The sequence below is a fragment of the Cherax quadricarinatus genome, chromosome 18 (assembly GCF_038502225.1).
Source record: "Cherax quadricarinatus isolate ZL_2023a chromosome 18, ASM3850222v1, whole genome shotgun sequence".
NCBI lineage: Eukaryota > Metazoa > Arthropoda > Malacostraca > Decapoda > Parastacidae > Cherax > Cherax quadricarinatus.
In genome coordinates, this window is record NC_091309.1 from 13,755,502 (window position 1) to 13,768,276 (window position 12,775).

The 12,775-nt window shown below is 41.5% G+C and overlaps 1 protein-coding gene across 5 annotated transcripts in view; it reads right to left on the reverse strand.

The window, feature by feature from the left end:
• Window positions 1-12,775, reverse strand: part of Cad88C (cadherin 88C) — a 346,082-nt gene that overhangs the window by 84,084 nt on the left and 249,223 nt on the right. For all 5 annotated transcript variants that reach the window (XM_070086212.1, XM_053777631.2, XM_053777630.2 and 2 more), the window contains one exon: window positions 4,751-4,900. In XM_070086212.1, the coding sequence (XP_069942313.1) occupies window positions 4,751-4,900 (150 nt within the window). The remainder of the gene's footprint in view (window positions 1-4,750; window positions 4,901-12,775) is intronic.

Sequence of the window (12,775 nt, forward strand, 5' to 3'; positions counted from 1 at the left end):
ACGAACGTAAGTACATAACACAACTACCATCATACCAAGTTAAAATAACCAACATCAATAACCCCTCTCCCCCCCCCCCAAGTAAATTGTCAAATGACTTTCTCCAACACTTCCGCAAGCTCCCTACGGGCACCTCAGTAATTATAACAACCACGACGATAGAGAACAGCTCTAAGCCGTAGGCAGATTGTTAAAATGTGATCCACAGTTAACAGCACGTCGCCAGATGCACAGAGGTGGACAGGAGCACCAGCAAACAGGTAGCTATGAGTGACATGTGTGCTCGATCCTCAGTCTACATAAATTCTTTTCAAGGTGACGATTCCTGTTGAAGGAAGACTAAACACCCACGTCCTGCCGAACCCTGTATAACTTGTTCCTGGTCTGCAGAGTCAGTTACACAGTGGGAACAAAAGCTACCTAGGTTAAGGTGACTCAGTGTCGGTGAAAGGGAACAGGAGCATTAAGTAGCTACCTGGGTATTAGTCGACTGGTGAAGCTCGTATCCTGGGGAGCACAAGAATCAAAGGGGCCTAGTGGAAACAAGTCACACTGCTTGGCTTTATTGTTATCCTGGGTACTAACCCGCCGGGTTAATGATCCTAATAATATCTTATAGAAGGTTTTTCTTAATCTGTTTTTTCAGCCATAAATAATGTAGAAAAAATTCTACCCATGTTATAATAACCAGAGATAACACTAGCTGTTCCGTCGTCATAGCAACCACTGGGAGAGATGATACTAGCTGTTCCGTCGTCATAGCAACCACTGGGAGAGATGATACTAGCTGTTCCGTCGTCATAGCAACCACTGAGAGAGATGATACTAGCTGTTCCGTCGTCATAGCAACCACTGAGAGAGATGATACTAGCTGTTCCGTCGCCATAGCAACCACTGGGAGAGATGATACTAGCTGTTCCGTCGTCATAGCAACCACTGGGAGAGATGATACTAGCTGTTCCGTCGTTATAGAAACCAGTGAGAGATGATACTAGCTGCCCCACTGTTATAGCATAAAACAAGGTGTACCATCGTCATACTAACCAGTTAGGGCAGCTACATATATGAGGTATCATAACTCTGGAGACAGTACACTTAAGAAGTCTGTTAATTTTCACACCAGAAATACAAAAATATAAAAAAAAAAATCTCCTCAATATGTATATCCAAAATAATAAAGTCCAGCGGAAATCTACTGAGAAGTGACAGTTTATGATACCACGAAGGGATAAGAGGAGTGACAACACGAGAGACGACGTGCTTGATACACCGGATAGACGGACATAACTGCTATAGATAATGCACACACTGTACAACGTTACTTGCCTCACCCTTCACCGCACCATTGTTTTTACCTGAAGCTTGGAAAGCTAACATTGACATTGTTTTAGAAATAATATTACCTTGGCAAATATCGTGCGTGAACTAGGCTGATAAGGTTTATATGTGATAAATGGTTTAGAAAACCGACATAAGAACATAAGAACATAAGAAAGGAGGAACACTGCAGCAGGCCTGTTGGCCCATACTAGGCAGGTCCTTTACAATTCATCCCACTAACAAACATTTGACCTACCCAATTTTCAATGCTACCCAAGAAATAAGCTCTGATGTGCAAGTCCCACTCAAATCCAACCCATCCTACTCATGTATTTATCCAACCTAAATTTGAAACTACCCAAAGTCCTAGCCTCAATAACCCAACTAGGTAGACTGTTCCACTCATCAACTACCCTATTTCCAAACCAATACTTTCCTATGTCCTTTCTAAATCTAAACTTATCTAATTTAAATCCATTACTGCGGGTTCTCTCTTGGAGAGATATCCTCAAGACCTTGTTAATATCCCCTTTATTAATACCTATCTTCCACTTATACACTTCGATCAGGTCTCCCCTCATTCTTCGTCTAACAAGTGAATGTAACTTAAGAGTCTTCAATCTTTCTTCATAAGGAAGATTTCTAATGCTATGTATTAATTTAGTCATCCTATGCTGAATGTTTTCTAACGAATTTATGTCCATTCTGTAATATGGAGACCAGAATTGAGCTGCATAATCTAGGTGAGGCCTTACTAATGATGTATAAAGCTGCAGTATGACCTCTGGACTTCTGTTGCTTACACTTCTTGATATAAATCCCAGTAATCTATTTGCCTTATTACGTACGCTTAGGCATTGCTGTCTTGGTTTAAGGTTACTGCTTACCATAACCCCCAAGTCCTTTTCGCAATCTGTATGGTTAAGTTCTACATTATTTAACTTATAAGTGCTAGGGTTATGGACACTCCCGAGCTTCAGAACCTTGCATTTATCTACATTGAACTGCATCTGCCACTTTTCTGACCAAGAGTAGAGTTTGTCTAAATCCTCCTGAAGTTCCCTAACATCTACGTTTGAATCAATTATCCTACCTATCTTCGTGTCATCGGCGAATTTGCTCATATCACTAGTAATTCCTTCATCAAGATCATTGATATATATTATAAACAACAACGGGCCCAAGACTGATCCCTGTGGAACGCCACTTGTTACTGATCCCCACTCGGATTTAACCCCATTTATGGACACTCTTTGCTTCCTGTCTGTGAGCCATGATTCGATCCACGAGAGCACCCTTCCCCCAATGCCATGAGCTGCTACTTTCTTCAACAGTCTTTGGTGCGGAACTCTATCAAATGCCTTACTAAAATCTAAGTAAATAATATCAAATTCTTTATCGTGGTCAACAGCCTCAAAAGCTTTACTGAAGAAAGTTAATAAATTAGTTAGACAAGACCGGCCTCTTGTGAATCCATGCTGAGTATCATTAATCAAGCTATGCTTATCGAGATGGCTTCTTATAATCTCAGCTATAATTGACTCTAGTAATTTGCCTACAATTGAGGTCAGGCTTATTGGGCGGTAATTTGACGGTAACGACTTGTCCCCTGTTTTAAAAATAGGAATTACATTAGCCATCTTCCACATATCAGACACTGCACCTGTTTGAAGAGATAAATTAAAAATATTAGTTAATGGTTCACAGACTTCCATTTTGCATTCCTTTAGAACCCTTGAAAAAACCTCATCAGGACCCGGTGACTTATTTTGCTTCAGTCTGTCTATCTGCTTCACAACCATTTCACTAGTGACTGTGATGTTACATAATTTATCTTCTTCTGATCCACTATAAAAATTAATTACCGGAATATTATTAGTGTCTTCCTGTGTAAAAACCGAGAGAAAATAATTATTTAAAATCGAGCACATTTCATTCTCTTTGTCAGTAAGATGCCCATAGTTATTTTTAAGGGGACCTATCTTATCTCTGACTTTTGTTCTATAGACCTGGAAAAAACTTTTTGGGTTAGTTTTAGAATCCTTCAAACAGAATGCCCTATCCATGTACCTAATCTGGCTATCCCCAACAACAACAATGTTTTTACCTTCCTTGGCGTCGTCCGTAGTGATGCTCCGAGTAGTCGACTCACATTCGCCAGGTAGCATTACACCACTTGTAGAATTCGTCATGACGTTCTCGATGGTCTTCGTTGGGGTTTCTAGGGATGTCTCACTCACGTCTGCCAATGCTTCCTTGGTGCTCGTTGTGGCATTCCCAGTAGAACACTCACATTCGTCAGGTAGCACCGAGAATGAGTTGGAAGTTTCCACGGCAGTCTTCTGGTTTCTCGTTGTTTCTGCCTCTTCAACCGTTTTCTTAATCTTCAGCTTGGTTCCATGTTGCCCGGCCACTGACCAAGCTCCCCTCTTAACCTGGGGACTCACAACAGGTGGATTACTACGAATCCTCTTGTTCTCCTCCGTTAATCGCCGTATCTCCAGTTTAGCAACTCTGAGTTCTTCTCTCAGCTGCTGGTAAAGCTGCTCAAGAGAGGGCATCCTGGTTCAGATTCACAGAGAGCACACAAACAGGTCTTCACAGAGCTAAGTACACGTCACCACTGAAGTACACGTCACCACTGAAGAATGAGACATATGTGCAACATTTGGGAATCTTTACTGAGAAATCATTTCGCCAGTCAATGGCTTCTTCACTCCAATACAAATAAAAACGGTGGAGGAAGAGGAGTAGCTACAGGTAATCAGTCCCTCAGCCTGGAGTCGATGTGTTCAGCCTAACTTGACGGATTGAATACAACGACTCCAGGCTGAGGGACTGATTACCTCAAACTACTTCTCTTCTTCCACCGTTCTTATTTGTACTGGACTGAAGAAGCCAGTGACTAGCGAAACGTTTCCTCAATAAAGATTCCCAAGTGTTACACAAGTGTCTCAGTCTTCAAGGTAACTATGGACGGTGATCAAGGCACGGAATTAACTCTCCGTGAAAGTTCCGTGCCTGGCGTTATGTTAACCGTGTTTGCTGGAGGGTTCCTTTATTTTGAAGTGCTAAAATATTCCTTTCTGCTGGTATAATTCAAGTTTCTCTAATCTAAAATAATACATGGTCCTCTGCTACAGTAATTTCACGTTCCTTCTAAAATAATTAAGTTTCTGCTGGAGTAATTAGCAGTTCCTCACCTATGTGACGAACGTGTCCAGGTAGATGTAACTTTGTGACACACACCCGTGTAACGGAGGAGTCAGGGACGGAGGTGTCTGGAGATGTGTGACCTTGTGGCACTCACCTATGTGACAGAGGTGTTGCGGCAGGTGTGAATATAACACTCACCTGTGTGACGGAGGTGCCAGGTGTGACTGACACTCACCTGTGTGACGGAGATTCCAGGAGTGACTGTGACACTCACCTGTGTGACGGAGGTGCCAGGAGGTGTGTCCTCGGGGATAGCTTTCCTGTAGAGGGCACGGTCGAACTGGGGTGCGTGATCGTTGACGTCAGCTACATAGACCACGGCGGACACCTCGCTGCTCAGTGGACGCTCGCCCAGGTCAAACGCCTCAACCAAACAACATCAAATTAATATACAAAATATCGATCCTAGACGGAAATGTTCTAAATTAAAAAAATAACAAAAAATACTATGAGACGAGTATGATACGTGTATAGCACTAAGATATCTTTACTGTCGAAATATTTCGCCTACTCAGCCGGGTTTTTCAGTAGAATACAGACAAATATAAGTGAAATCTCCAGCTCGGGCGAAACGTTTCGACAATACAGAGAAATAAATGCTGCACATGTAAAAACATAAGAATAAAGGAACACTGCTGGGCAAGAGACGTAGTGACCCATGCAAGGCAGGTTCAACTCATACTCGACCATCAACTTGCCAGCACTGTTTAACATTTATTATACCAATTAATATTATGTATTCCAGTGAACGTTATGTACTGAATTAAAATTGTTCATATTATATATATTGTTTAATATTATATATTTCAATGTTACTATTATTATTATTATTATTATACTAAACATTAGTTAAAATATTTCACAGGTACGATAAAATACGGAGTCCATATATTCAACGTAAACGATATTTAGCAGCACTGTGGTAACCATCGCTACGAGGATACACACAGTATATATCCACCACGTGGATATATGCTGTGGATATATTATCCAAACCCCTTAAGGGGCGAGGGACACAAGCATTAAGTCATACTAGAAATGTAAAAATACATATTATTCAACAAACGTTTTTATGTGAGAACGTTTCGTTCTAAATATAGGTTTATCAAGTCTATAAACCTGATAATGTAATGTCTCGCTGCAGTAAATTTTTCCGAGTCTTAATTTGTCATTCTCTCAACACTGACTAGGATAAGACAATATACGGACGAGTATAAATAAGGTTACATAGAGACTGAGTGTATCTCTTGAGTGCAGCCTGTGGTCAGCAACAGTTGTGTAGATCATTGAGTAAGATCATGGTGTAACAAAGACCATAACATATTGTTTATTTGCTCAAAACGACGCAAAATAAACACCCTTTACACACACACACACACACACACACATACGCCTATACACCGCAGACGGAGTATAGGCTAGATGGACAAAGACTGCAAACCTCGCTCAAGGAGAAAGATCTTGGGGTGACCATAACACCGAGCATGTCTCCGGAAGCACACATCAACCAGATAACTGCTGCAGCATATGGGCGCCTGGCAAACCTGAGATTAGCGTTCCGATACCTAAGTAAGGAATCTTTCAAGACACTCTACACCGTGTACGTCAGGCCCATACTAGAGTATGCAGCACCAGTTTGCAACCCACACTTGATCAAGCACGTCAAGAAATTAGAGAAAGTGCAAAGGTTTGCGACAAGGTTAGTTCCAGAGCTAAGGGGAATGTCCTAAGAAGAAAGGTTAAGGGAAATCGGCCTGACGACACTGGAGGACAGGAGGGTTAGGGGAGACATGATAACGACATACAAAATACTGCGTGGAATAGACAAGGTGGACAAAGACAGGATGTTCCAGAGAGGGGACACAGAAACAAGGGGTTACAATTGGAAGTTGAAGACCCAGATGAGTCAAAGGGATGTTAGGAAGTATTTCTTCTGTCATAGAGTAGTCAGGAAGTGGAATAGCCTAGCAAGTGAGGTAGTGGAGGCAGGAACCATACATAGCTTTAAGATGAGGTATGATAAAGCTCATGGAGCAGGGAGAGAGAGGACATAGTAACACTCAGTGAAGAGGCGGGGCCAGGAGCTGAGTTTCGACCCCTGCAACCACAATTAGGTGAGTACACACACACACACACACACACACACATGTTCCAGGGAGGGGACACAGAAACAAGAGGCCACAATTGGAAGTTGAAGACACAAATGAGTCAGAGAGATAGTAGGAAGTATTTCTTCAGTCATAGAGTTGTAAGGCAGTGGAATAGCCTAGAAAATGACGTAGTGGAGGCAGGAACCATACACAGCTTTAAGACGAGGTTTGATAAAGCTCATGGAGCAGGGAGAGAGAGGGTCTAGTAGCAACCGGTGAAGAGGCGGGGCCAGGAGCTAGGACTCGACCCCTGCAACCACAAATAGGTGAATACAAATAGGTGAGTACACGCACACGCATATACAACAGGCCTAGTGTCTAATCGACATGTGCCTAGGACAAAATGGTAACACACACACACACACAAATACACACACACACACACAAACACACACACACACACACACACACACACACACACACACACACACACACACACACACACACACACACACACACGCACACACACACACACACATGCATGCATGCTTATAAGGAATTATTAGGTATTCAAGAGACACTGTGCACCTTGTACGTCAGGCCCATACTGGAGTATGCAGCACCAGTATGGAACCCACACCTGGTCAAGCACGTCAAGAAATTAGAGAAAGCGCAAGATTACAACAAGACTAGTCCCGGAGCTGAGGGGTATATCCTATGAGGAAAGGCTAAGGGAACTCAACCTGATGACACTGGAAGACAGGAGGGATACGAGGGATAAGAAGTATTTCTTCAACCTTATAGGTGTCAGGAAATGGAACAGTCTATAGAGTGTAGAAGTGGAGGAGGGATGCATACATAGCTTTAAGAAGAGGTACGATAAGGATCTTGTAGTCAGATTATTATTATAAAAAAGAAGCGCTAAACCACAAGGACTCTTGTAGTCAGAGAGTGAAGGGGCCGGACCAGGAGCTGTGAATCGACCCCTGCAACCACATATAGGTAAGCACATATGGGTGAGTGAATACACACAAAAAGTTGTTCAAAGAACTTGACAGGATGGAAAGAGATGGACTACACAGGAAGCGGAAAACGGGTACACGAGGGCACACTATTAAGTTACAATTATAGATGAGTTCAGGGGATATCAGGAGTAATTTCTTCAATCTTGGGATGGTCAGGAAGAGAAATGACTTGAGGACGCGGACGCGGTTAACCTCCAAGAAGATATAAACAAAGTTTTCCAGTGGGCAACGGTAAACAATATGATGTTCAATGAGGACAAATTCCAACTACTCCGTTATGGAAAACTGGGGGAGATAATAACTAGAACAGAGTATACTACTGACTCCGGCCATACAATAGAGCGGAAAAATAATGTAAGGGACCTGGGAGTAGTAATGTCTGAGGATCTCACTTTCAAGGATCACAACAGTGCCACGATCGCACGTGCAAAGAAAATGATAGGATGGATAATGAGAACTTTCAAAACGAGAGATGCCAAGCCCATGATGATCCTTTTCAAATCACTTGTTCTCTCTAGGCTGGAATACTGCTGTACATTAACATCTCCATTCAAAGCAGGTGAAATCGCAGATCTAGAGAGTGTACAGAGATCCTTTACTGCACGTATAAGTTCTGTCAAGCACCTTAACTACTGGGAACGCTTGGAAGCACTTGACTTGTACTCGTTGGAACGCAGGAGGGAGAGATATATCATAATCTACACTTGGAAAATCTTGGAAGGAATGGTCCCAAATCTGCACACAGAAATCACTCCCTACGAAAGTAAAAGACTGGGCAGGCGATGCAAAATGCCCCCAATAAAAAGTAGGGGCGCCATTGGTACACTAAGAGAAAACACCATAAGTGTCCGGGGCCCAAAACTGTTCAACAGCCTCCCATCAAGCATTAGGGGAATTGCCAATAAACCCCTGGCTGCCTTCAAGAGAGAGCTGGACAGATACCTAAAGTCAGTGCCGGATCAGCCGGGCTGTGGCTCGTACGTTGGACTGCGTGCGGCCAGCAGTAACAGCCTAGTTGATCAGGCCCTGATCCATCGGGAGGCCTGGTCATGGACCGGGCCGCGGGGGCGTTGATCCCCGGAATAACCTCCAGGTAAGAAGTGATGTAGGAACACTCCATACACAGTCTCAAGAGCAGGTATGACAAGACTCAACAGATCATCAACCAGCAAATGCTGGATTTTTTTTTATTTAGCGAAGTTGGATACATCAGCAGTGTGCTGCTGCTACCCTGAAAAAAGGGTGCCCAGAGCAGTCTCTCGGCCCTGACCCTCAGCAAACAGTATTCTCCTCTCTCTCTCTCTCTCTCTCTCTCTCTCTCTCTCTCTCTCTCTCTCTCTCTCTCTCTCTCTCTCTCTCTCTCTCTCTCTCTCTATCACACACACACAGGGATATTAGGAAGTGTTTCTTCAGTCGTAGAGTTGTCAGGAAGTGGAATAGTCTGGAAAATGAGGTGGACACAAGAACCATACATAGCTTTAAGAAGAGGTATGATAAAGCTCATGGAGCAGGGAGAGAGTGGACCTAGTAGCGATCATTGAAGAGGCGAGGCCAGGAGCTATAAATCAACCCCTGCAACCACAGTTAGGCGAGGTGAGTACACACACACAAACACACACACACAGTAGGCTTCATATACGCTGCATCATACAGAGAACACAACAGGATTCACTAGAAGTGAGATTCCAGAAAGGTTACGCTACACAAGTGCGTCACACGGGTGGTGAGTCAACACCTTGGCCACCCTCTAGGTCTAGGGGCACGGCCACCCTCTGGGGCACGGCCACCCTCTAGGGGTACGGCCACCCTCTAGGGGCGTGGCAGTTTGGGACCATAGAGCTGGTAATGATGGGAGTAGGAAGTGGGAATGGGATAAGATGAAACACTGAAATAGGATAAGGGTGTCTGAACATGAGGGAGTTACCTAGATATACAGTGACGTGGGCACACTGCTTATTCTGTTATCACTGCTAACCACCACCCGTTGATGAAAGACTGTTGACCCGAGGAATGGCAACTACCGCATTTTCCTCAGATGCAACTTGATTAACAGCACGAGAATAAAGAGCACATTCATGTGCCCATCCAGTCTATATTTACAGCTTATCTAACTTGATTAGGTTAGATAAGATTCGTCAGGAAACAAGGCAAGTGTTTCCTGACGCGGGTCTTAGTCATATGATGACCCACAACAGATCTTTTGGTCATCCTACCGAGGCCTTCCGCTGGCTTACCGGTCCACCCCTTTTAAAATTAAGTCTTCTTACGCTACCTGGGAGTTTGATCCATTCATCTACAACTCTGTTGCCAATCCAGTACCTCCCCTATATAGTTGCTAAATCCAAATTTATCCAAACTAAATCCATTACTGCGGCTCCTGTATTGGTTAGATATTTCCAACACGCTATTTATATCCCCCGTACTTATTCCTGTTTTCCATTTGGACACTTCAGTCATAATTGCCTTGATTCTACGTCTTTCCAGGAAGTGTACATTCAGTGCCTTCAGCCTGTGTTCGTAAGAAAGGTTTCTGTTACTTTGAATCAACTTCGCCATCCTTCTCTGTATATTTTCCAGCACATTTATATGCTATATGAAGAACAGAACTGAGCAGCATAATCTAAATGAGGCCTTAAGAATAATATATAAAATTGACGAATAACCTGAGAACATCTATTATTTATACTTGTTGAAATGAAGCCAAGAATTCTATTGGCTTTATGGGCCCCTACGGTCTTAGCGTTTCCCTAACAATTTAATAATAATAATAAAGTGAGTGCCATTCTCGGGTTGATTCCAGTTTGGTTGAGTGTTGAATGTTGCAAGGAGTGTTGCTTGCACCAGTTGCCTGATTTCTGTTTTAACTTTGTTTCTGTTGAGGTTTTAAGATGGAATATCAACTCGGTAGTTTATTCATACAAACGGCAACTGTTGACATTGCACTTTAACGCTTCATAAGCATTTCTCCAAACTCCGGATATCACACACACAAAGACCAGCTGAGGTTGTGTGATAACCAGTGCACTCTGGCGCCTTTATGGTCTTCAACCTCACACACTAACACATTCTCACTCCACCAGTGATAATCGTACAAATTTAAACCTTTCCTATAGAGGCTTGAACCTTGAGTATTTTATTCTGGTGTTCAAGTTATGAACAAGCACAATTTAATTTAGCCTAATCCAACTAAATATATTAATCCAACTAAATATATTTTACATACGTTTACAATAATTTAATAAAAAACAAACACAATGAAATATTTTTTTTTCGTTAGGTTCAGAATATTTCTTTCAAAATTACTGCATACACAAATTCTCGCTTGCCTTGTTCTGCAAGAAGAACATTGCTATTTAAGCTAAAATTGCAAGTTTTACCTATTAGGCACGACATACATTATTTTTATCACGTCGGCCGTTTCCCACTGAGGCAGGGTGACCCAAAAAAGAAAGAAAAACCCAAAAAGAATGAAAATACTTTCATCATCATTCAACACTCACCATCACTCATACATAATCAATGTTCTTGCAGAGGCGCCCATATATGACAGTTCAGATGTCCCTCCAAACTGCCAATATCTTAAATCCCTCATTTAAAGTGCAGGCATTGTACTTTCCACCTACAGGACTCAAGTCCGGCCAACCGGTTTCCCTGAATCCTTTCACAAAATATTACCTTGTTCACACTCCAACTGCTCGTCAGGTTCCTAAAACCATTCGTCTCCATTCACTCCTATCTAACATGCTCACGCAAGCTTCCTGGAAGTCCAAGCCCCTCGCCCACAAAACCGACACACACACACACACACACACACACACACACACACACAAACACACACACACCCACACACACACACACACACACACACACACAGACACACACACACACACACACACACATACACACACATACACATACACACACATACACACACATACACACACACATACACACACACATACACACACACACACACACAAACACACACAAACACACACACACACATTATATATATATATATATATATATATATATATATATATATATATATATATATATATATATATATATATGTCGTGCCGAATAGGCAGAACTTGTGATCTTGGCTTAAATAGCAACGTTCATCTTGCCATATAGGACAAGTGAAAATTTGTGTATGCAATAATTTCGCCAAAATCATTCTGAACCTAACGAAAAAAATATATTTGATTGTGTTTGTTTAATATTAAATTACTGTAAACGTATTTAAAATATATTTAGTTGGGTTAGGCTAAAATAAATTGCTCCTGTTATAATAAGGTTAGGTAAGTTTTCTAAGATTCTTTTGGTGCAAAATTAAAATTTTTTACATTAGCATTAATGAAAAAAATATATCTTTAAATGTATAAGATAAAATTTCAGAAAGGACTTAATTTTAAATGAGTTCTTGCTAATTGACCAGTTTTACATATTCGGCACGACATATATATATATATAAATATATATATATATATATATATATATATATATATATATATATATATATATATATATATATATATATATATGAGAGCTCTAAGAGAGCCAGGAGGAGGCAACAGGCCCACTCTGCGCTATTCTGAGAAAAACTTCCCCTCACTCTTCAGCTGCTGCCTGGCAACATTGCATATCTCCTGATGACGCACTGAGAAGTGTGAAAATACTTGAGCTAAAGATTTCCATGCCCCCTGTGGCTTGTACTGCATAGTTAAGATCGTCTGTCTGCAATTGTTTGCAATATATATATATATATATATATATATATATATATATATATATATATATATATATATATATATATATATATATATATATATATATATATATATGATAGAGTGGATAGGGGAGAAATGTGGCAGATGTTGCAAGTATATGGAATAGGTGGTAAGTTACTAAATGCTGTAAAGAGTTTTTATGTGGATAGTGAGGCTCAGGTTAGGGTGTGTAGAAGAGAGGGAGACTACTTCCCGGTAAAAGTAGGCCTTAGACAGAGATGTGTAATGTCACCATGGTTCTTTAATATATTTATAGATGGGGTTGTAAAAGAAGTAAATGCTAGGGTGTTCGGGAGAGGGGTGGGATTAAATTTTGGGGAATCAAATACAA